The 24,283-nt window shown below is 38.4% G+C and overlaps 1 protein-coding gene across 1 annotated transcript in view; it reads left to right on the forward strand.

Moving 5' to 3' along the window:
- Positions 1-24,283, forward strand: part of KIAA1328 (KIAA1328 ortholog) — a 179,967-nt gene that overhangs the window by 65,973 nt on the left and 89,711 nt on the right. The window contains 1 exon segment of the mRNA XM_075741197.1: positions 8,667-8,794. Coding sequence (XP_075597312.1) covers positions 8,667-8,794 — 128 coding nt within the window.

Here is a 24,283-nt window from a genome sequence, read left to right on the forward strand (position 1 = left end):
GTCACTAGGTGGAGCGACAGGTCCATTTTTCTTGTTGGAGGGGCTGACCAGTGCTTTTGTCAGCTTTGCAGATGCACATATGGTAGAATATTATCATTTTATGGTTACAATTATGAGCAATTTGATTGAAAATGAAAGCTAAATTATGCAGTGTTCCTTTTATTTGTTTAATTTTGCACTCTAAATGTGTAAAAGGAAAAAATAGCACTCTTTTTGTGTGGACGGTAATAGGTGCAATACCTTCTTTTGGCTTCATATTCTCACACAGCACAGGTTGAGATATTTTCTATTGTACCTGATGAAATGTGTTCTCAGGTGCTAGGACTGTTTTGCGCAGAAATTGTATATGGCTGAATGTCCAGGCTCCTTTTTTCTATGAAAATGGATCGTACGTTTGCCAGGTGATACACAAATACATAGGTAACAAGTACCTTAACGGTTTCCAGTGGAAGAGGGTGGGTACCTGTACCATGTAAGCAATTGCCAAAGGAAATCTTTAAATCCTGAAAGTCACTAGACATTGGCAGAGCTCCTCTGAAAGGAATGAGTACATACTGAACAAACTCTCTTGCCAGTGAAGGAAAATCTCCTGCCGTCACAGTTCTTAAACCAAAAGATTTTTATGGCCCATGCCAGGACCAGTAGCCTGTTACAATGATCTGTGGGTCCTGTATTGTGTGTATTCAGGTTCTTAGTTTTTCTGTCATCAGATTCCTTACATTCATTATTATGAAAATACATGTTTTCACTAGTGTGTATAGTGGCATAACTTGCCTTTTGTGTATTGCATTCTTCCCTCCTTTTCACTAAAAGAAAGTTGCTAGCACAACCAGTATGCACAATAAACTTTAGTTTCTTTTTTCTTTGCTTGTAAGTATTCTCTTGTTTGTATTAATGAAGATAAGGCTGGAGATGTGTTTTCTGCTTGGAATGGAAAGTGCAGGCTCTGAGATGGTATTTGCATTTATTGATCCAGGCACATCTGCTGGCATATGATGGCATGTGATATTTTTGTCCTTACCCACCTTTGAACCAGAGAACATGGCAGATAAGCTGTCCAGTTTGATTGGCATATCATGTGGAAAGGATTTTCAATACATAGGATCAAATCCGGTACCCTAAACTGCTTTTGCATTTTGGAAGTATGATAGAGACTTATCTGAGTTCATGTGCTATGTTGGGAATTAGTTTTAGGTTTAAATGCTTTTCTTGCTCTCTTTAAATCATACTTTTTGTTTGGCCAATTTTAGATGCACTCTATTTATATTGTGCATTTCAATATTTTTCAGTATATTTAAAGTGAACTAGGGGAACTTCATCATCTGGGTGGAACAGAGCATCTTAGTAGAAGACATAAAACTCAGGCTGTCTGTAAAAGAAATTAAAAAAAATTACAAGTACTAGGAATAAATATACTGGCAAATTTAACCAGAGTAGGAAATCTTGTATCTTTTATTGCCTTTTTTTTTTTTTTTTTTTTTTTAGGATCAATTTTAACAGTTGCCCTACAGGTGATATGGGTGGAGATAGAAAGATTATTTTCTGAAAACAACTCATTCAGCTGCTTAGGAAACTGTGTTTTTTATTTCTGTTCCCACCTGACATCAGGAAGTCCAAAGAATAGATTTGAATGTGATGTTTTACATATGCTTCCTGAAAGCTCGAAAGGACTGCCCTAGCTTTGTCCCTAACTTTGTTCTTAACTCTGAAGCTTTTCTTCAGGTAGGTAACCATAACTTAACTAATTTGTATGCGCCATATGCAGTCTTGGCTCACTTCAAAGTGTAATCAAGTCATGAACTAATTACAATACTATATTCCCAAAGAATGTAAATTTAATTTCCCTTCAAACAGAATGGGAATGTATTAAGCAATTCCTTTATATGAGAGCTATGGCATTCAACAACATAATGCTGATGCTTCAAACAGAAGTGAAGTTCTTAACTTTTGTGGACCTTGTGACCTTTTTCCCTATGCATCTTCGCTTTTTATTCTTGCATCTTGAGTTAATTTACTGACTGGATAACAACATTAATATATTCAAGTGTAAATTAAAATGTAACTGTTGGGCTTGAGATTGGAGATCACTCTATCTTATTGTATGTGACTTGCCTCTCTATAGTGTTTTCAGAAATGCGCTTCCTGAGGATTTTGGATCAGAAAGAGATTGTGTTTTGAATTGAAGGCTCATAAGGTTCAGACCCACACCAGATGATTTCTTTAATACATTGAAAAGTGGATGTGCGGAAAGTTCCCTACAGGTTCTTAGCATCACTGTGCCAAGGAGCCCACATAAACTCAGTTATATAAGAATGAGCGAAGTGAAGTTGTTCATAAAACATTTTATTACCTTCAGTCTTTGCAGCATCTTCAGAGTTTAGATAATAAACCTTCATAGAAGTTACTAGTCTTTACCCTCTCACAGAAAAATGATTCACATAGGTTGAAGCCAGTTATTTTATTTCTCTTAATTTTAAAGGCAGAAGAAATGTGTTAGGGTTGACTTTGATCTGTGCCTGAATAGTTTGATTTCTGAAATGCAGTCGTGTTGCTCTTCTGAGATGAGATTGTCAAAGCACAGGACTGCATACGTATTAAACACAAGTTGTATTTTAAAATTAAATGTGGGTCAGCTTCCAGTAAAGTATATAATTGTTTAATGCTAAAGGAAAGAGCTTAGAATATCTTAGTTTATAGTTTAAAGTGTTCCTTTTAGATGTTAATTCATTAATACCAGCAGTGTATTTTTATTCATATGACTTTTCATATGTAAGTAGTTGAAGCTGCATTATTTTAATCCTTTCTTTGGTTAGGAGGAAGAGAGCCTGCAGGTGGAAATCAGAATGACATACATATTGCTTCTGTCCTAAAAGGCACAGCATCTTTGTGCTATTGATATGCAAAATATTAAGGTAGAAAATAAACCTCATTGCCTCATGTGTCAAAATACTGAAAAGTATATGCTTAGGTGATGCATGGAAAAATGCGGGCCCACTTCAATCTGAGCACACTTGTAGTGGAGTTTGCCACGAAGCTGTCATGGACCTTTGGGGCTCTGCAGACTCTGCAAATCCTGTTCACTTGTATTATGAGTGTTTAAATCTAGCTTGAGCCTTAGTTGTAGATACAGGGATAGTATTATTTGGAGACCCAGCTATGTTGCATCTTAGCCTTTGCTTGAGTTTTGTGAAATGCTTTCTTATTCTTGCAGCAGCATTATAAGGCATTTTGGGGCTACTGAGTGACAGTGGGATGCCCTAGTAGTACAAGGTGCCAAAGTTATAGAAGCAGAGGTGTGTCTATTAAACAGGTGTGAGCTTGCTTTGACATTGTTCAAGTTTGCACAGTCCAGCCACATTGTGGAAATGGTGTAATGTTGGTATTGCAGCCAAACTAAAAACAAACAAACAAACAAAAACACCCAAAAAGCAAGGCATGAAGAGCTTGATGCTGTGTACTGTGTGCATGGCTCCTTGAATAGGTCTGGCTTATACACACCTAGTTGGAGGGCAGGCAGACAAGCTCAGGTCTGCCTGCAACTTATTTGAATAGATTTTTCTGTGGAGACCAAAGACTTCTCTTGGGGCTCAGCCTAGCTTCAGCAACCTAGTATCAGTGGTGTTTCCTCAGCGTCTCCTTCTCAGTCTAGTTTTTCCACAGTCTTTGTCTTGAAGGGACTACCTGAGGCAGCGAAGGGAGTTTGGTCTTTGCTGAAGCTACCAATATGATGATAACTAGTCAGCTTTCTAGATGCATGTCCTTAATTAGGGATTAAAAAAAAAAAAAAAGTTTTGTGGCTACTAGATCATGATTGCAGATGTCAAAAAGCTTTCGACATGCTGAAATCATATCCCTGAAGGTTTCTTGTATCTTTACTGCAAAGTGTTAAGCTATAGCTATCTTATTTAAATTTAAGTCCAACTTGTGCCTGTTTTTACTTTTTCCTTCTTTTGCTTGCTTTATTCCTTTTTGCATATCTCTGTAATAGCTTTGAGTCTCTAGAGAATCTTCCATTGGGTATAGGGACTGATGGGACCTAAGATTTAGTTCTTGTGTTCTCTTCTGGACGTGGATTAGAGCGTGCAGCCTCGAATCAAAGGATGGTTCAAGTCAGTGCTGCAATCAGGGACTATAGGAATCTGTCATCCCTGGGCATCTTGTTTGGTGCTTGGAAGTCTCTTAGGGCAGGTCTGCTTGGGTGAATGCAGGCACACTTGCACTCTAATCAGGTGCAAGATGAGTCTGGTCTGTTGGCACTGTGCCTGAGCTGTGCTAACTTACCCTGCAGCTGCAGGACTTGTGTCCTGGAGCTGGCTTGTGGAGTGTGGAACGGCTGGGCTGCACTGGTGTGCACAGACATGCCCGAAGACTCCCTCTGCCACAGTTTTTCCATGTGTAAAAAAGGAACACTAGAGCTTATGCCTGTCCCAGAAATGCTTGTGACAAGCCATTGAGGAAGGAGTCACCAGGTGAGGAGTTCTCACAAACACTCTGAAAATATGGAAGGGTCTTTGTTATTAGGTTGATTGGCAAAAATTCTCATTAGTAGTGTTCTCTTCCCTTGCTAATAGCTTCTAGAAAACTTTTTTCCAGCCCCAGATTCCTGTGATTGGAGGCTGCTTTAATTTTTTTTTCTTCAAAATAAAGTAAGGTAAAGCTAAACATTTCTTCTTGAATGATACAGGCTAAAGATGCCCTTGTTTCTGAAGACAAGATCCTCTACCTTATTTCTTTCTTTTTCCTCTTAGAAGAAGTGACTAACAAAGGCAGAACTTCAGCAAACGGCCCTCATGGAGTAGCCTGGTGTTGGCTTTATTTGAACTGTAGATGAAAAGACCAGTGGGTGTTTGAACTGCTGTAGCATGAACATTACTCACAGAAGGATGTGGAGGCTGATGTGTAGAATTCAAAAGCTTTCTAGGAAGTAGCTGAATGCTCTAAACCAAAACACTTCAGATTTTAAGCTCGGCTTCACGTACAGTCAAAGAGGCAGTGGAAGCAGTGTACTGGGAACAGCACAGGAGGTCAGTGGATATGCTAGAGATTGGAACTTTTTCTCCCATCTCTTTCCCACCTGCTCTCTCCCAGTTTCTGGGGAAGCAAGGAACTGTAGCTGTTTGTCCTACTTCAGCTTGTGAGAGGGCCTGAAGTATTTCAGCAATGAGTAAGCTGGGAGTAGTTGGTGCAGTCATAGAGCAGACTTAAAAGCCTGAGCCTTAAGAGTGGAACGGGACAGAGAGTAGGGTTGAAACTTTGGAAGGTGGATGGATGCTACCAGACAAGGTCGCTGCTGCTAGAAGAGGTGTCCGCCTCTCCCAGCTGCTCACTTTGTGCTAGCTCTTGTGCTTGACTGACCCTTTACCTTGCTGGGTCAGTTTGCTGAGCCTTTGGAGTGAGTGAGGGGTTTGGGAGAGCTGCAGAGGTGGTGCAGATGGAGGGAGTGAGGCTGAGGGGGGTGAGTGGGAGTGTGTCTTTGGCAGCAGTTGAGCATTAGTAAGCATTGTCTGTGCCTTCTTGTGAAGCTTTACCCCTAGGAAAAGCTCCTTGTTCCCTGCCTAATGTCCCTCTCCCTAAAAATCTGTTCCTAGCCTCTGTAATTGTGCCACCACTGCATGTTAGCAGTCCTTCTTCTCAAAGCCAGCTCTATCTCCACTGAGGTTATTATCTCTTAAGAGCCATAAATGAACTCTTAATTCTGTGACTTATATTCAGTGATGAAATTAACTAATTTATTCAATAAAATGTATAGTACTTGCAGTATGACATGTAAATGTGGCTTTTTAAATCTTAACCTTTTCATTACTGATTTTGATATTTTTTGTTTGTTTTGTTTCTCTCCCCCTCATGGACAACTTTAACACTTTACTAACAAACTGCATAAAATGTATTACTCAAGTACATTCAAATGCATATTTCTTGGACATAAAACTACTATTCAGTGAAGTGCCAAGTACGATTTCTGTCAGGTAACTAACATATTCTACATCCAATATTTGTGCTCCTGAACACATGAAGAAATATCTGATGTGAGCGTTTAGGTGCATTACTTTTTCTGTGGAATGGAAATCTGTAGGACCTCTTGTCCTATATTATTTCTTTACCTTTATAAACATTTTCATAAAGCAATTATGAAAATATTTATCATCACTTCTGTATTTGTCTAGAGACTGTATTGCCATAGTACATATGTGCCCTTGTTATATCTGAATGACTTAAATATTTTCGTGACAGTGTTTTACATTGCTTGGCTAATTTGTAGGGGGAAAAAAGAGATCATCTTGCTGCTTTTAGCAGAAATTCAATAGAACGGAAGAGTAAGATCTAATATTAAGGCTTTTTTTTCTTAAGAACATATTCTGCGGTAAATGTACCAGCACTTTATGGAGAATTATCGTACTTAGAGCTATTCTGCATGTCTCTTAAACAAATTAACATTTTATTTTTTTTTCCTATTTGAAGCTTCACGTTTCCTTACTTAGTAAGCAAAGCAGGACTTTGGACTCTTAGACTATGGTGGCTGTAACAATACGTTGTTTAATGTAGAGTGATTGTGTGAATGAACATGGTTTTAATCTTCTAATACAGGAAGTTTTAACAGTTACAGTGCTGACCAAATTTGAGAAGAATTTCAGGGTTATTGCAGTTGCTTTTCAAGTTCATGTTAACTGTTGCCTTTCCCACTCATGATCACATAACTGACCCTTGGACAATCATGATTTGCTTGCATGCTTTCCTAATGTTAATTTTGCATGTCATGTTTTAAGCAGTATTTTAAATAAATTTTGCAGCTGCAAGCAAGAGATGGTGGCATTGTGCACAGCAAGGGCTTTGCATTCTGTAAAACACAATTTGGGCATCTCTTTCATGGTAGACTTGCTCCATTTAAGTGTGAAGCTTGGGAGTGAGGGCAGTCTTGTCTGGCTTTCAGCAGGACTGGTATTAACTCTGGCAGAGTGAGAGTAGGTGCATGGCCGTCAGTTGTCCCAAGGCCGTTTAGGGTACTCATTCCTTGTAGCAGTGTGCTGGTTGGAGAGAGAAGAGGGTAAAATCTGTTTTGTGGGGAAGGGGTTGCTGGAAGCAAAGTGAATTAAGAAGGCTGTAAAAAAATGATAAAGATAGGACTGTCTGTTTTTATATTCTGCCACATAACATGAGTTTAAATGAATTTCCCTATAATTTGTCTTCAAATACCGACATTTAACTCTTAGGCTGTATAAATGAACTGGCTTTTTCTAGAGTAAAATTCATGCCCTGCGTCCAGGCTAATATGTTCACCTACTATAAACATTACTGCTATGGTTACAACCGGAATAAAAAATTCCTTTTATATACATCATAGCTGGCAGAGACTCCTGAGACCACCACAAATCACTTCAGCCTTTTGGTGCTCTCTGACAAAATGAACTGAAATGTAAAACAGCTCGGGCTTCACGCAGGCAGCTCTAGAAAGCAATTAGCTTGTTTAGACCATTGTTTGTACCCTCCTGTATTTCCAGGTGCTGAGCAAAGGTGTTCTAGGAGCTCTCGTGATTGATATAAACGTTGGGTTTAATAACCTCCCATTCTTTCCTAAAATGTTTTACTTATTCTCTGTGTAGCCTTTTATTTAAAGCAAAGAAAAACCAACCAACCAACCCCTGGCAAGGCCTCCCCTCCCCAAAAAGAACAAGAAGAAGAATAAAAAAAAACGAAAAAAAAAACCTCAGGGTCATAACAGGGAATAACAAAGCAGTGAGTTATTTATGCAGCCATGATTGGCAAAAATGATTGCAACATGAATTTGCCCAGAAGCAATGATTAGATCATAAAAATGTTAAGGAAATCTGTAACTCAACACCATTTTATAGATTGAAGAAGTTTTTGTTCCCTACCTTAATTGCAGTGACTTGTTATTAAAGTATTTATTCAGAGTAATCTCTTTGGACAGCGAGCCCTTATCCCATCTGCATGTATAATTAAAAGTGAGGGGGGAGAGAGGGGAGCATAAATGGTTTACCATGCTACATGAGCAAGGGAGGGAATTACACAATGACAGGTGAAGAGCAGATTTATCTCCTGTTGGAATTTCAATGCTGCAAGCAAGGCAGGACACTGTTGCTTGCTAATATCCTTGCAAACACCACAGTTGCTGCTTCTCCAGATTACTGTCCAAAAATCATTGCTGGTCTCTGAAAGGCCTGTAGCGCTGCATCTGTGGCTGTGGGCTTTGGAGCCGTTGGTGCTCAAGCAGAGATATTGGATTTGGGTATGTGGGCTTGTGAATCCATGTCTGTGCTTAAAAATGGACTGTTTACTTACTTGGCTGGCTATTTATTTATTTATAAATAAACATTGCTAGTGTCTGGCTTTGCTGAATACAAATCAGAGGGTTGTAATTGTTCCAACTGAAACAATGTCATCACCTGCCTCCTGCTGCTGTCCCTTTTCCAATGATAAAAGAATTTGGTGCAATTCTTCTTTTTCCACTCTTGACTAGAAAGAAGGTTGTACTTGAACATTCATCACTAGGCAGATTTATCATCATTAGGCAGTACTCAAACACACAGTATCTGTTTTTAAATTGAACTGTTATGGATCTAAATCAGATTTACACAGAGTAAGTTGGTATATATTTGACTCTAACTATTCACTAAAGAGTATTTTTCCCTTAACTTCTGATGTCTCACCTCTGCAGCAGCAGTACAGAGAATGCCAGGAACTTTTGAGCCTTTATCAGAAGTACCTAGCTGAGCAGCAGGAAAAACTGTCACTCTCCCTTTCTGAACTCAGTGCTGCCAAGGAACAGGAACAGAAGGTAAGATCTTTTCTCCCATCTCCTTTTATAATGACAGCTCTGAAACATCTTTTCTCTTTTACTAGAACTGCAACTTTAAGTGCATTGTCTTGCATTATACAGTGTCAAATACTGTTTTGTGATTGGCTTCCCATGAGTCCTTAATACATGGATTGCAAGAAAACAAAAAAAAATCCCTAAATTTATTAATGGGTGAAGTTCATTGACTATGTTGTAATGGAGTAGGAATCATAGGAACCTGTGCTTTTGCTAAGGAAGAAGTTAAGATGCTCTTTGGTTTTCTGTCCTGTTTCTTAAATAGTAAAATAATTGCAGTCACTGCAGATACAGCTTTCAAGGTTTCACTGTGGCTTTTGATGACTGAAAAGGACATTACGGATGATGTATTTGGTCAATAATACAGTTAAAAACAAGAAAACATTGACTAAAGATATAATGTGTTAAATTAATTGGTAAAATGTTTCTCAGATGCATGTGCCCAAAGACTTGAAAACATGGTTGCCTGAGATTTTTTTTCTTGATAGCTAGCTAGGTACTTGATTTGCATCCCTGGAAATTAAAGCTTCTTATGCAAATGCTCTACCTAATGTTCTTACCTGCTTTTCTCTTTCAGTAGGTTCCATCTGCAGATCTCCAGAGTCTATCCTGTCTAAGACTATGCCTTTTTTATAGGTTGGAACCTTAATCCTTTCTTTTGCTGGAAGAGTCTTCAAGGCTTATAATAAGGCTAGAAGTAACGTCATCAGCATAGATTATCCAGAAGGTGGCCTGATTCTGGCCTCTTGGTGGTTCCCTACTAACAGAATTGCACAGACAGATCCTACTTCTCGGGAGCCTGTGAAGGAAGAGGTGCATTTTTAACTGTGTTCAGGAAGCAGTTAGCAATACTTCTCTGACTTCATCAGCATCAGGAATCGTTTTTTATCCTGCTGATGACGGTTCTTGTTATTTTGTAAACTACGTTGCTGGACATTGAGCTGTTTGTGAAGCTTCAAGCTTTTTTTTTCCATTTCCATTCTTTTGTATTTTTATCTGCTATCCATTTTGTGATGGCATTGAGTTCAAAACAAGAACCTTTTTCTCTAAGAATGTATGACTCCTTTGTTCTTGCCTGTGATATGCAACTTGCTGGGGATCTTTGTGGAACACAGTCCAGAGGGGCCTATGTAGTCCAACAGCACCCTGGCAGCTGTTTGGGACGATGCCAGTACCTCTCTCAGGTTCTGTCATGCTTAACCTTTCATCTTTCAACTTTAAATACATATATCTTGTACTAGGTTAGCACCTAGTATAAAGGTATATGGTGTAATCACGTCTACAGTGCTGAAGTACAGAAGCGGAGAAGAGGAAACCTTCAGCCCATTAACTGTCAAATCAGCATCTGCTGGTACAGCAATCCATGTTCATCTCCTCTTGTCTTCTTCTGTCTTCCTAATCACTCTATCAATGTATTCACAGAGACTTCTTTAAACTTCTTTTCGGATTTCATGTGCAAAGTTCTATCAAGCTTATTGATCCCATTATTCCTTTTCTCTATACTTACAGGTACTTTTGTCCACAAATGTAAAATCGAGGTTTGCCTTGACATTTCATTTATAGTTACCTAGTCTACAGCTCCAGCCTAGCAGGTCTGAAATTGCCCTAAACCCCTTGCCCTGTGCAAAAGTTTGTAGGCATAGATAAAAACCTGTCAAAGCTTGTTTCAATTGTTTTTTCTTGTAGCTTGCAAAACTTTTCCAATGTTTCTAGCCTTCTTCTTCAATTTTCTCTTTCTATGCAGTCCTGGTAGGCATAGAGCTGCTTATATCTTGAATGCATTTGGCTTTATAAATTGCTGCCTTTGTATCCAAACAAGCACTTCATGCTATGCTTCTCACAGCTCAGAAACTGTGGAGAGATTTGCAAGACTGCCTCATTGCGTTCCTTCTTTCCTTAACACACTCCTTCATGTGACAGCTATGAAAACCAAAGAAAAGTTACTGGGCTGCTTCTTGTTGAACTATTCTGTTATTTTCACACACCTTTTTTGTTATTGTCTTTTTGTCTCCTGCCTTAATACCTGAATGGTGAGCTCTTAGGGTTGTAGTTGGTCTTTTTTTGTTCTGGTTGAGCGTTGTCTTAGCACAGTAGTTCAGGCAGGCATAGGGCTTGCATTCTGGCGTCTGCCTCGATGGGGAATGCCACAGGGGAACGCAGCAGGGAGGGGTTTTTGGGAGGTAAGAACTGGGACGGAGACAGACCCAGAAAACTTTCCTCCTGCTCTAAGTGCTGCCCATGCCAACTTTCTGTGCCCTGCTGAAGCTTTTATGCTCTTCCTCTTTTTGTTTTAAGCTGGACTTTGAGAAAAGCCACCTTGTTTAAATATTAGGCTAAAGGAAGTCTTCCTGAGTTTTGTTTGAGTCCTGATCCATTGGGAATCTTTTCCCTATTGTTTGTTTTTGATTGGGCTAAGGATATCTTGGATATTTCTGGCTTTAAATCAATAGATGCTAGCTTGCTACATACTTTTCACTTCTTTGAACTGTCTAGGAGAGGTAATCATTGTTTCTTGTTTCAGGTGACTGCTGATGTTACCAGGGCATCCATGCTTCTATGTAAGATGTTGTTCTGATTTTCCTGTGTCTTCCAGAAACACGGGACTGCACAGTTATACTCTATACTGAAGCACTTCTTTGTTCTGCCTGTTATGAGCTGTTCTTTCTTGTTTCTGTTCGTTTTCCCCTACTTGTTTATTTTAATTGATTTCTAATGCTACACATATATGTTAACATAACCTGCTTTTCACTTGTCTGGCTCCCTCATTCTTACTGTACCAAAATGCTGACCATGAGCTGTCACTTTCACCTGGGCTTAGACAGGTATTTGAAATCATCTCCTTTCAGTCTTTAAATGCTGGGCTTTGTGTTAGAATGAGACAATTAACAGGTGAAGAGAACTGCAGCATTACCAAAGATCTGTGGCATTGTTGCAAAAAAGGGTGGAGTTGTATGGGAGGCAAAGGACTGCAGTAGCTGTGTGCATGTGGCTGAAATGCAGCCCTGGCTTGTAGCCATATTGAGCTAATGCAGCTACTTTGGTATTAACTTTTATTTTTGTCTGGTTTAGCATCACCTTACGGTAGCAATAATTCTGAAATCATGCTTTCCTCTTACCTATTATTGCTTCTTCATAACAAAAGTCAGCCCCCCAAATTTAAAGAAGCATTCTGGTGGTAGTGAAATAAAATTACTGGAAAGATGGTGGTAGTGAAATAAAATGACTGGAAAGATGGTGGTGAGACGATTTAAGACAGAACTCTTCGTGGAGTCAGTAATCAGTAACTGGAACATGGAGCTTCCTTTTTTGTGAGATAAAGTTAATTCCATTTGAAAAGATACTTAAGGTGACATGAATTGAATTATTCAAACTGGCCTTCTCAGCATTAACTCTAGGTTAATATCTCATGATGCCTCTGGTTTCATTATAGGAGTTTTAAGTACATAACTTTTTATAATAAATTCAATACTAGAAGCTGAACTGAAATTGGTTTACCTTCTACCAGCCTATAAAAAGAAGCATTAATTGTAAAGTGAATATTAAAGTGGTCACTAAAGTTGACTCAGACAGATTCAAAGAGATAGCTCTTGTGTAAAGGAAGTGAAGAGCTCTACTGAACAATAGGCTTCTGCCCTGATGTTAATGGAAAATACAATCCATATTAAAATGTAGTTAAACTTCTTCTATCAAAAAAGATTTTTTGGATGTTCTTTCTGCAGCTCCCAAATGTTCAGTCTTTGCCATTTTCAGAAGCTTTACACAGAGATGTAAAGAAAATTGCCCTTGTTCTAGATAATCAGGTCTGACCTAGTTAAATAGTTGCTGCTCCACTGCCATCTCAAACAGTGGCAAGAATCCAGTTTACTTTGGCAAGTCTCTGTAGATGTTCTGCAGCATAGGGTAGGACTTGAGTCACAAAAGTTGGACAGGCAGCTGAGTTTCTGCAGGACTGGGATTCTTGAGCTACTTCGCCTAAAAGAAAGATAATACCTGTAGTTTCAGCATTGCCTATTCATTCTAATCTTTGAACTTACAAGTACAGCTGGCAGCTTTTGTTTCTTATTTGTGGAAGATTACCAATACATCTGCTAATTCCCTTGATTTACACAGATTCTTTTTATGTATGTGTTTTAAGCATTGGTTCTTTCCCCTGTGTAGAAACAGCACAGGTATGGGATGGGATTGTACACAGAAAGGAAGATCAAGAATTGGAACAGCTTTCCCAGTGAAGCTGTGGATGCCTCCTCCCTGGAAGTGTTCAAGACCGGGTTGGATGGGGCTTTGGGCAACGTGGTCTAGTGGAGGATGTCCCTGCCCATGGCAGGGGGGGTTGGAACTAGATGATCTTTAAGGTCCCATTCCAACCCAAACCATTCTGTGATTCTATAATAATTTTCAATAGGATATCTGCTCTCCCACTTTCTTGTGTATTATGTTATCTGCCTTCTGTTTGGTGTTTGCATTAATGTCAGAGGCCCTCATCAAGAATGACGTACTGTTGTGTACTAAGCACTATGCAAGCATACTGAAAGATGTGGTCTGCTTTGGAAAGATTGTAAAATGTTAAGATGATTGACTTTTGCAAGTAGACTATTTTTTTTAACCTTTTTTTTAAAATGTTACTATTTCTCTTGAATCACTTGTTCATCTTAAAAAATTTTGACACAGTTGTGGTGTCATATCACGGTGAAGTCCAAAGAAAGCCTTTTCTTGCAAGGACTAGAAAGCCTTTGTTGTTTTTTTTTCCATGTCAGTGACTAAAATTCTTGTCTGTATCATTGTCATTATTTGTCTTAATAAGGGTGATTACATACTAAAGCTTCAAACATTGGTTATTTGATTTATTATTTTTTTCCTTTGAAAAGGATATTGAAATAAATCAGTCTTCAGAAGCCCTTAGTTTCTGATTCTCCCCAAACTTTCCCATTCCTCTTTTTTTTCAACACAGGTCACCTTTAAACACATTCTTAACTTGCTTAAAGAAAAAAAAATCCTACATATGCAAAAGGTTTTAATTGCTATAAGGTAAACCTGCATGATAGAATTGACTTTGTCTGTTTACCCAGCTGTACAGGAACAATGGATGAGCCCATCTGAAAGATACTTGAGAACTGGGATAATAAATAAAGAACTAATTTGACTGTAGACCCAAGGGTATTGGAATAATTTTATGAGGCCAGACAGAGACAGAGTTTTAGCATGAGTAAATATCGGGAATAGCCTTTCCTTACCTGTGTTACTTTTGGCAAATCCTCTGATCTTTCCCTGTGCCTCTCTTATCTGTAAAAGGGAGATAATGTTTTGTCCTCATTCTTTCTGTTTTCTACTGAGAATGTCAGGTTTTGGGTGCTTCTTCATGGTGTACAAAGTGATTAGTGATGATATTTCAAACTTAAGGTGGTCTGGAATAGAATACCTTGTAATACAATGAAGAAAAATCATGTGTTTTCCTTTCACCTCTATGTTTAAAAGTCATTGTTAATTTACCTGTCTTTTCTAAAAATTGCTAACACGAAACAACAATGCAGATGGACATAAATATTTAAATGAAAAGGAAACATCAGTATTGCTAACATTCACAATAGAATTTCACCAGCACTCAATCCCCTGGAAATGTGTGCCATAGTAGAACTGTTTGGCTCACATAAAAGCCAGATCTACTTGCATGCTGTGAATGATGCTGTATTCGTGGTGATAAGCACTTCACTCTCAGCTCACTGCTTAAGCGAGGTCTGAGCAGTTCACTGCTTAACTGAGATCTGCACCAGTTCTTTGTCTTTGTTCTATTGTCTTTAATCAGCCTTGTCTCTGGTCTCTTTAGGGTCTTTTGATTTTCTTTCTCTTTGAAGATGCCTGTTTCGGTTTCATTTTCATTTGGCTTTAAAAGCTGTCCCTCCTGTGGAAATCTTTTCCTTAGGTGGACACTCATCTCTGGTATATATTTTTTGTGTTGGGGAAAGAAGACGGTGCCTTCCTTTACAGCAAAACATTCTCTTGCCCTTGTAGACTTCTGATGATATTGTGACTGTTGTGACATGATACCTCTGGATCTGTATGAGAGTTTAAGAAATTTGTAGCAGGACTGTCTGTCCTTGAGAAGCACTTTGTAAACTCTTAGGTCAGATATTGCAATTTCTTCAGTATAACCCTCGCAGAGACCATTGTGACCATACCAGCATCCTCTCAATCTCCCTTTGAAGTGAGAGAAAGGCTCCTTCAGTGAATGCAAGGCTTCATAAGACTGCACTTACAGTCAAAAGTTTTGTATTATGCTACAGACCTTGAGGAAGAAAACTTCTGTTTTACCCATCACTTTGTGGAGTTACCTGTTTACCTGACAGCCATTAGGAGTGCAAACATTCCAGCTGCCTACTCATATGCTGGCACTTTTGGTTGTGTAGTTTGTTTGACCTATGTATGTGCCCTTTGGTTCTGCTTTCTTTAGCCTTTTTCAAAAGATGAGACTCTTGAAAATCAGTTTCTCACATACTTCCATCCTCCTTGATTCACCAGTTCCTGGTGAACAGACTTCTCAGATTCCTCAAGGTGTGGCAGGTCCTGTATGTTGTGATCAGGATTACATTCCTGAAGATGCTGACTTGTTGAAAACCAGCGCTGGACTTTCAAAGCCTAACTGAACTAGCAACCTAATGTAACTTTGAAGGTGGCTTTGTTTTGTTGAGGTTTGCACCAAATAACTAGTAGAGTTTGCTTCCAACCTGAATTTTTATGTGACACTGCTCTGTATCCTCTCTTCATCAATCCGGTTGAAGAGAGAGATCATCCTGTGAGAACCTGTTTTGGTAAAAAGTAAAAATGCTTCTGGGCCAGTAGCAATAGTCCAACAACTGGACCCTTATTTCTTAGAGTGGAAACAATTAGAATTGCTATTTCTTGCAATTGAAATGAATAGAAGCTGTATTCTAACCTAGGACTTTATAACGTAAATCCCTTTATTCATCAGTTTAAATTCCACATAGAGCGATATTAGTGATTATTATATTGAAAGGTAAATTGCTTACTATCTCTTGCCTGCAAAACACACATTTTTGTGTGTTGATCAGGTTGTTTAATTAGAAGTGTCTTTCTTTAATGAAAACCAGGTGATTATCAGTTCAGGGCACTATAGGTTGGTCTTTGTATGGCAGAAAGATTTTTCATGAGAGCCAGGGCTGTAATTTTCTTTCAGCTAAGAAGGTGGGAATTCGTTATCTGTCTGTACCAGGATGATTGCCTGCAGAAATATCTCTTTGAGTTAGTTCTGAATACCCTAAGATTTAGCTTGAATTTCTCATTTTGAGCTGCGAAAAGTTCAAACTTAAAGTTTTTCTGATGCACAGTTTGCCATTTGAAGTTTATAAGGACTCTCCTCCTGGGATTTTATCCACCATAGGACAAATTCGTAAAACTCTTGAGACAGCTGAACTCATTTCCCTATATAAGCAGAATATATCTGGTGAGGTGGCATCAGCACAGACTGTGCATCTATGACATTTATTGCAAGACTGCATGCACGTTGCATGTGATTATGGTTTAGAACAGCCTGGTTACCTCTCTCTGATCCAGTGAATGTGTTAAATATCGTTGCATAACAATTTTTGATTGCCATCTATTCATGACAGATGCCAGAAAATGTCTGAAATGTCCCACTTTCAGATGTATAGTAATACACATTTTTCTTCATTTTGGAAATTCACTTTTATGATTTCAGAGCTTGGGATGTGGGTAGAAACAGACCATGCAGACATTCAGGACTATCATGTGCCAGTGATGATTCATATTACCATCAACACAAACAGGGACACATGAGTTTCTCATCTATGCAAGAAAACTGTCAGTCTGAAACCAAAGTAGACAAAGCTAACCACACAGACACATGCTTTCTCAGGCTGGCTGAGCTACTTCCTAAGATTTAGAGTAGGGAAAAACAGATGATGTCCTTTGATCTATCTCAGAGGTTTGGATTACCTTGAGGTTTATCTTTGCCTTGAAATAAAGTAATTTCTAGTCAATCTGTAATAAATGCATTTGATTCCATGTTACTTCTTTCCCCATCTGTACTCCTCTCCATAAGCAGCAGCCATCCTGTTGGCTAGGGCAGGCCAAACAAATTTTCAGAATGTCTTCTGTTTTCTGCTGTATAACTCCAAAAACTCATCTTGCTCTCTGGACCTGGGTCATGAACATCAGTACCTCTGTTGAAAATTGTAAGTTTACAGTGCATCTGATGAATGTTTCTGCTCTAAAACTTCAGAGAGAGGACTTTTCACAATGTAGTAAGGATGTTGATGCCTTCTATGTCTAGGTCAAGGACCCACTCTTGCAGGCTAATATCACGTTATACCTCAGCGGAAAAGCTTTTACTCACCGTTGTATTGAGAATGTCATTTATGTTCGTGGTTACAGAAAATGAGAATTAAAATTTTTATAGAGAACTTGTCTCAGTAAATGACCTCGTGAGTCTGCAAAGGTAGAACAGTCTATGAGCGACTGAGGTCAGTCTTCTGGATTTCATATGACAGCTGTGGAGAACACATCTTTTTCTGGGATCCATACATTCATCACATAAAGCACAACACTCCACTGTTAATACAGCTTATTGGCACAACTCTTCCTGTTGGATACTTACCCTTCAGGACTCATTCAGTTAGGCACTCTGGGACTCCTAGTGATTTCTCATTTTGGAGTACGTGATAGTGTTTCTTGTAGTAAGCGTGTACATCTAGGCATGGGGTTGAAGGAGGATTAACCTTTATTTTTATCTGTAAATTTTGCATTAACTGTGGTTACACTGCTTTGGAGTCCCTAGAGATTTTGAGGCTGAAAAGAACAGAGTACCTGGGATGCACTGAATTGTTCAGGTAGCAGCATGCATGTCCATATATGTGGTAAGGACTTACTTCTGACCAGCACTGCTAATGCAAAAATCCTTCTGCTCAGTGTGCCTGGGAGCATGTGTAACCATCTCATGAATGTATAGACAGACTGACTTGTAAGTAACCTTTTGTTTTTCAAACCAATATGTAGCACCTGGTGAAGACACAAACCTATGGCTCTAACACCAGCACAAGTTCAGCATTCACACTTGAATTGATGTACATGTAAGCAAGCTTGAATGTAATACTGTCTCTGGTTGTGAAACTACTTTTTCTGAATCTTAACACAGAAGTAAGTGCCAATTTAATTTTTTTTTAAAAAATATTTGTATTTAACTTGGATGTTCTAGTTAATCAACAGATGTCAGCCTTTTGAAATGTTATCTTAGGTCCTTTGTGTAGATTCTAGAGCTTCAAGTGAAATCAGAACTAGTCATATGTCTGGAGAAGGTCCTTTTTATTTGAGGAAATGAGAGTTCACACACACATGGAGAAGGATCTTTTAATATTTAGGCCTTTGTTTTTCATTTTATCCATGGGAATGTCATTAAAGGGATATGAGAAGTTTTGAATAATATTTTTCATTACTTGTGCTGACCATGAGAATTCTGCATAAAAGTGTGCTACTGGGACTGCTGTTCTGGTCTGCCAGGTACATGAGGGCTGGCAAGCAGATAAATTGGGATCTAATTCTGTTCTATTACTGTCTTGCCATCAAATTATTTAATTGCTTTCTGGCTTAGTTTCTTTCTCTTTAAATAGAAGATGATGCCCACTGTTTGTTAGAGCATGTAAATTCAGAGAATTTAAAATGTTGCGTAAATGCAAAGTTGAATTGTTTGTCTAGCTATGAGTTTAAGGGACTGTAAGAACTCAGTTAGTCTGGGACTTCTCCATATGTAAGGTAGTTCTTGTAAAAAGGTAGTCTTTTTTTCCTGTGCTGGGTTAGAAATAACAAGTACTCAACATGGGGAAAAACCTTCCGATGCTGTATGACAGAAGACATACACACATATCATATGATTCATTTCATGGACATGTTTATTCATTAGAGATAAAAAGGATCACATCATCTGAAATAAAGAGTTTACACTTCTCTAAGTAAAATACAAGAAGAAAACACTGGAGTCGTCTGTTGGCTAGACATATACCTATGCATTCTTCTTATCTGTTTCTTTTAGCATTAATTCTATTATAATGGTTTATCCCAAGTACTGTTATTGTAACAACATGCTTATTTATAGCTGTAGAAGTAAATGTGGAGGACTACAGATTTTCTTTAAAACCAGTATGTCAAAACTTGCAGGTGGGTTTGGGTTTTTTTGGTGTGGGTTGTTGTGTTTGTTTTTTTTTTTTTTTTTTTTTTTTTTTTTTAGGGCAGTCGGGATTAAGTAACTCAGTGAACACTAGCATATTAGAAAGTTACTCCTTGATTCCTTCTTCCTAATGATGTGAGTGATAGGACCCCTAGTTACTCTTGGGTCTGTCTGTAGAAAGCAAGAGGGAAAGTGTGAGGCATCTCCAGAAGGTGACTAAAATCCAGCTTATGATTCAGTTTAGAAGAATCTGGGCATCTTTTTTTCTGAAATCTTAATTATTTTATCAAATATGAAGATACTCCTTTTACTTTTTCATGAATGATTAGATGGCATCATCACTAGTGTACAATCCTAAGTAATAAGTAAGACCATGGGGTTTTTTGTGTGACTTGTTGATTTTCTGACATATCATTAAAGCTGTTTACATATTGAACTAATCCCTTGTGTTAAAATTAGTAAATATTGTAAGTATTCCTTTTAATTTGTCTTCAACCTTTTGGACCCTTGAGTCTAAACTTCTGTGTGGCAGCATATTCCAGGTGGCAGGCTGCCAACAGACCTGGCAAAAATGGGGTTGTTCATTATGCCCTTTTAACTTTTTTCCCTAGTAGGAGAAATTTAATAGATTGAAGTAAGAGACCAATAGTTCTGTTATAATAAACTAGTAAGAAGGAGTTTAAGGATATTAAGGAAATGTTTTGAAATGTCAGAAACACTGTAAAATGAGGAGCTGGTCACTTTTTAATAAACAAACAAAAGCCAGGAAAAAAATCTCTCCTTATCCAGTGAAGGTGTTGGTGAAATAACCAATTTTTTCCCCTCTGTGTTAGTGAAGGAATCTTTGTGTCATGGTTCAATGGATGGTTTGACTTGAGACACTTGATTAAGAGCTACAGTGGGACTTTCCAGACATTGTTGTAGATGAGCTATTTCACAGTGGTAGGGGGAGAGAAATAGTGCATCCTACTGTCTTCTGGAAGCAAATGAGGTTCAGTTATTTGGGTGGCAGATGCAGCCTGAAGTAGGAAACATGTCTCTGTGCTTGCAAATGTGAGCTGATGTAAGACCAGAAAGTTGCAGGTACATGTGACAGCCCCTCTGGGGCCAGTGGCCACTGTTGTCCTTGTGCCTGCATGAAGCCTGGCACAGAGCTGAGCAGTGCTGCCACCAACACAACCATCACCAGCGTGGGATGAGAAATATGATGGTCATACTCAAATTATGAAGACTTAGATACCCCTAACAGAGACCTGGCCCTCCCAGAAACCAGTCCTCACAGTTACGATTTTTACATGTATGCATCCCTTTTCACAAAGGAGCAATTAAACTCCCGTAAGTCTGCCAAATTTATTACATTCTGTCTACCTAAATATTTCCTGTCATTTCAATTGAATGTGGCATTTTCCGGTTCTTTTTATCTTGCAACTGCTTAACCATCACACGTTCTCTCTGAGCTGGCTAAATGTCAAGGGTGGAATAAATTATTACTCACATACTGTTATTTGTACAACTGTAGTATTTGGGTTGGGGACCAATATCCTCTTGTACTAGGTAGGCATCTGAATCTGAATGATGGTCACTGTTCCAAAGAAGTCATGATGTCAATGTATTGAAGCATTTTTTTAAAATCAGTTGGAGATGAAAGCTGCTTTAAAGATAAGTATAAGGTGATTATATTGAGTATTACTTACTGATACATATTTCTTGCATAAATTTGATTTTCTATTTACATTGCTTCCTGAAAATGCCATTGTTAATAGAGTTCTGACATCTTATTTCCCTTATTGCTGTCTCAGTAGCATTTTATTTCTGCTGCTTTAATAACTCAATGTAGACTGAAAGGATAAAACTGAGGGAATTGACTGAACTAATTAGACCCTGATTTGTCTGGCTGTCCAGTGCCTGACAAACATGTCTTTGACATAAACAGAATAAAACATTTTTGCCATTAGCCACTTTCAAATAGCTATTTTGGCAGAGTTTTGAAACTATTCAATTCTCAGGGCATATTGTGCTGGATAAAGCACCAATTCAGGATTTTTCTTTTGCCATTGTGACTCCTCCTTCCTGTCTGTGTTGAAGTAGAGTCATATTTAGTAGCTTCACAAAAACTCAAAAGCAGTTAGTGCAGTTATCACCCTAACAAACTGAGTATTTCTGAGAAAGTGGAAATGTTCCCATTTCAATTTCTCGTTAATGACACACTTGAGTATGGGATCTGAAATGTCAGTCTTTGTATTTTCAAACCTGTAGAAACTTGAATAAAGCTTATACATAAGAGCAATCAACTCTGATAGCAGTAGGCTAAATATCGGTTTCTGAAAATAAATTTTATATGAATCTATTCTCCAGACAATTTGACTTTTAAATGTTTAAAAATGTGACATCTTTATATAAGTGAATACAGATTGAGGCAGGAGCTATAAAAACTTGAAGTTTCCATGCATCACCTACTTTTCACTATCACCTGTTAAACGGCACAACTAGATACAATACAGGCTTTACTACTTTCCATTGTAATAATTTACTGCCCTTCTGACCTATAAACAGATAACTGTTAGCATGACTTGATACTGTTAGATGTTTAGATACATTCTCGAATGTAATTCATGGTTTTAAATATTGTATGTGTGAAAGGTTTTATAACCCAGCATTTGGCAGCGTTACATTTACTTGAGCAGTGTTCTGGGAGTGGTGATTTGTCACTGCAGCCCTTTTACAGGGCTTCCTGGACAAGTGTCCTCTTCCTCTCACCTGTTCCTGGAATGCTGTAAGGACCACTGAAAAATTCATTAAGCACCTCCTTTTTGTCAGTGATTTCCTAGAGGGTGACTTCACTACAGTCTACATGCAGAAAGTTTTCAGTGACCTCAGTTACTGATTTACACTTATAACTTCATTTCAATAAGAGGGCAGTGCTCCATTAGAGAATTTGGGGGTGAATGTGAGTTCTTGTCCTATATCTGCTACTGACTCACTCTGTGACTTTTGGATAACTACTTTAAATTTCTTGTCTAAGTTCACTATTTGTACAGTCTGGTTATCAGTGCTTCCCACCAATGCTTTTAAAGCTTTTGAAGTTCTGTGCATGAAAACCACAAGTACAAAGCATTGTTATGATTCATAATTGTATTACTCCTTTGCACCAAAACCTGCTATTGAAATAAGCACAGTTGTGCTGGAGTAGGGGTGGTGAATCAAGTCTGTTAATTTTTTCAACTTATGAGATACAAAACATCCATAAGAAGCACTCATGCAAAATAGCAAAACATTTAAATGCCAATGGGGTCATTAGTCTCCTCAGGTTGCTGCTTTTGAACACTGCTTTTCCTTTTGGTCAGAAATAAGCCCAAGATTCTCAAGTGAGAACCTGAGTTTTCCATCTTAGCAAACTCATTGCGCAGTAATGTGCCTGAATTGTGTTCATGGAAATCAAAGTATTAACAGCTGGCTAGGTAGTGAGCTAATGACCAGTGAATACTTGGTTAGGTCCACTCCACCATTGTTCCAATCAGTTGTTCAGAGAGGGTAGGAGCAGGGAAAGTAATCCTGAAGCATGCTGGCTGAGAGGGGTGTCCCCCTTAAAGAAGAGTACATCGAATAATCTTGAGTGACTTGCGAAAGACTCAGTATGTTAGTGAGACCTGATGTGCTTAATCCTCATTTCTTTTATTAACTTAATTTTTAAAGCCTGATTTAGGGCATAAGTGAGAAGAGGGCTAATAGTAGTCAGCAAATAATTTACTCAATAAGCCAATATAGATAGAGAATGATTGAAGATAAGCAGAAGACCTCTGACATTTACACAATGTTTACCTAGAGCACTTGTAACTTGTTTGTTACAGAAGTCATTATCTGGAGATTAACAGTAAATGGGGGAAGTGGGAATATAAGACTAGAATGAGAAAAAGGCAAAGAGTGGAAACAGGGAGATGTGTTCAAGCAGGGGAACAGGGATATGATGTAGCTGTGGTACGTTGATGATATTTATGGACTATGATAATGCTATCTTGGTAGAAACTCCCAGAAGAAGAAATCATCCAGGTTATTGTTTCTAGAGACGCTAATCTTCTCTGATAAAGAGAAGAAGATTATCTATAAGTGCATGTAATGTTGGTAAGAGGGCTTTGTGGAGATCCAGAGTTGATATTTCTCTCAAACTCTAACATTTACTTTGTAAGTAAGGGTAAGTATATGCCTTTCCTACATAGTGAGTGTCCCAAGTTTGCCAAGTTCAGCTGTCTGTTGAAGATAAGAGCATTTAATAAAAAAAAGGCTTTTATGCTTTTGTGGTAGGCTGTAGAGGGGATGTGGATAGGGAGTAAAATGATTGGAGGAACAGTTGAAAGTTTGCAGCACAGGTCAATGACAGGTCCTCTGTAATGGCAATAATTGTTAAGAACATTTTAAAATATGATCAATCAGTATTGGGATTATAAAGATTTAATATCTGACAGGCAAAGATTTCCACATAACTGTAGTTAGTGAGCTTGTTTAGGCAGTGGAAGATCTCTGCCGAAGTAGTGAAGGTTGGGTTAGAGTTTGACCATGGCCCAATTTTATGTCTTTAAGATTTTGGAGGCTTGTTGGGATTTGAGGATGTAGTTACGTGGGATTACTGAGTTGAAATGAGTTTTTCCTACATCAGAAGCAAGTACTACACACTCATAGTTTTACTGAAATATTAATAAAAAGAAGTCCTTTCATTTCTCAAACACTCTTAAAATGCTTTTTCTAACACAATAATAACTGTAACCTAACAATTTTATATGCATAACCTTTTGTAGGCCATACAGCGTGTGCAAGCAGAAAAGGCAAGTTGTAAAAAATTATTGTAGTTGTTTGTATTGTGATAGTTCTTAAAAGCCCAAGCTCCATTCTTTCAGGTATAGCATGAATATTAAAGGAAGATAGAGACTTCCAGCTCATGCTGCGATTTTGCAAAAGCACAGCTTGATGCTTGCACCAGCGTGTAGTCTCTGTACTAGGCAGTCAGGCAGTGACATCTAGCACTTTGGCAAAGGAGCTGGTGGTGTTCTGCTGCTAAGCATGGTGCCGTTCTGGGCGACAGGGTCCTGAGCCTGGAAGTACGTACAAACTATGAGAGAACTGCCAGGGTTTATGAACTGGTGAAATAAACTAGAAACAAAATTCAGATGTTTTCTGGTTTATTTGTGTCACTGCAGAGATGCTGGGAAATGGAGGTACCACAATTACCAGTCTTGGAGTCATTTATGCAGATGCTGCACATGTAAATA

The sequence above is a fragment of the Balearica regulorum genome, chromosome Z (assembly GCF_011004875.1).
Source record: "Balearica regulorum gibbericeps isolate bBalReg1 chromosome Z, bBalReg1.pri, whole genome shotgun sequence".
NCBI lineage: Eukaryota > Metazoa > Chordata > Aves > Gruiformes > Gruidae > Balearica > Balearica regulorum.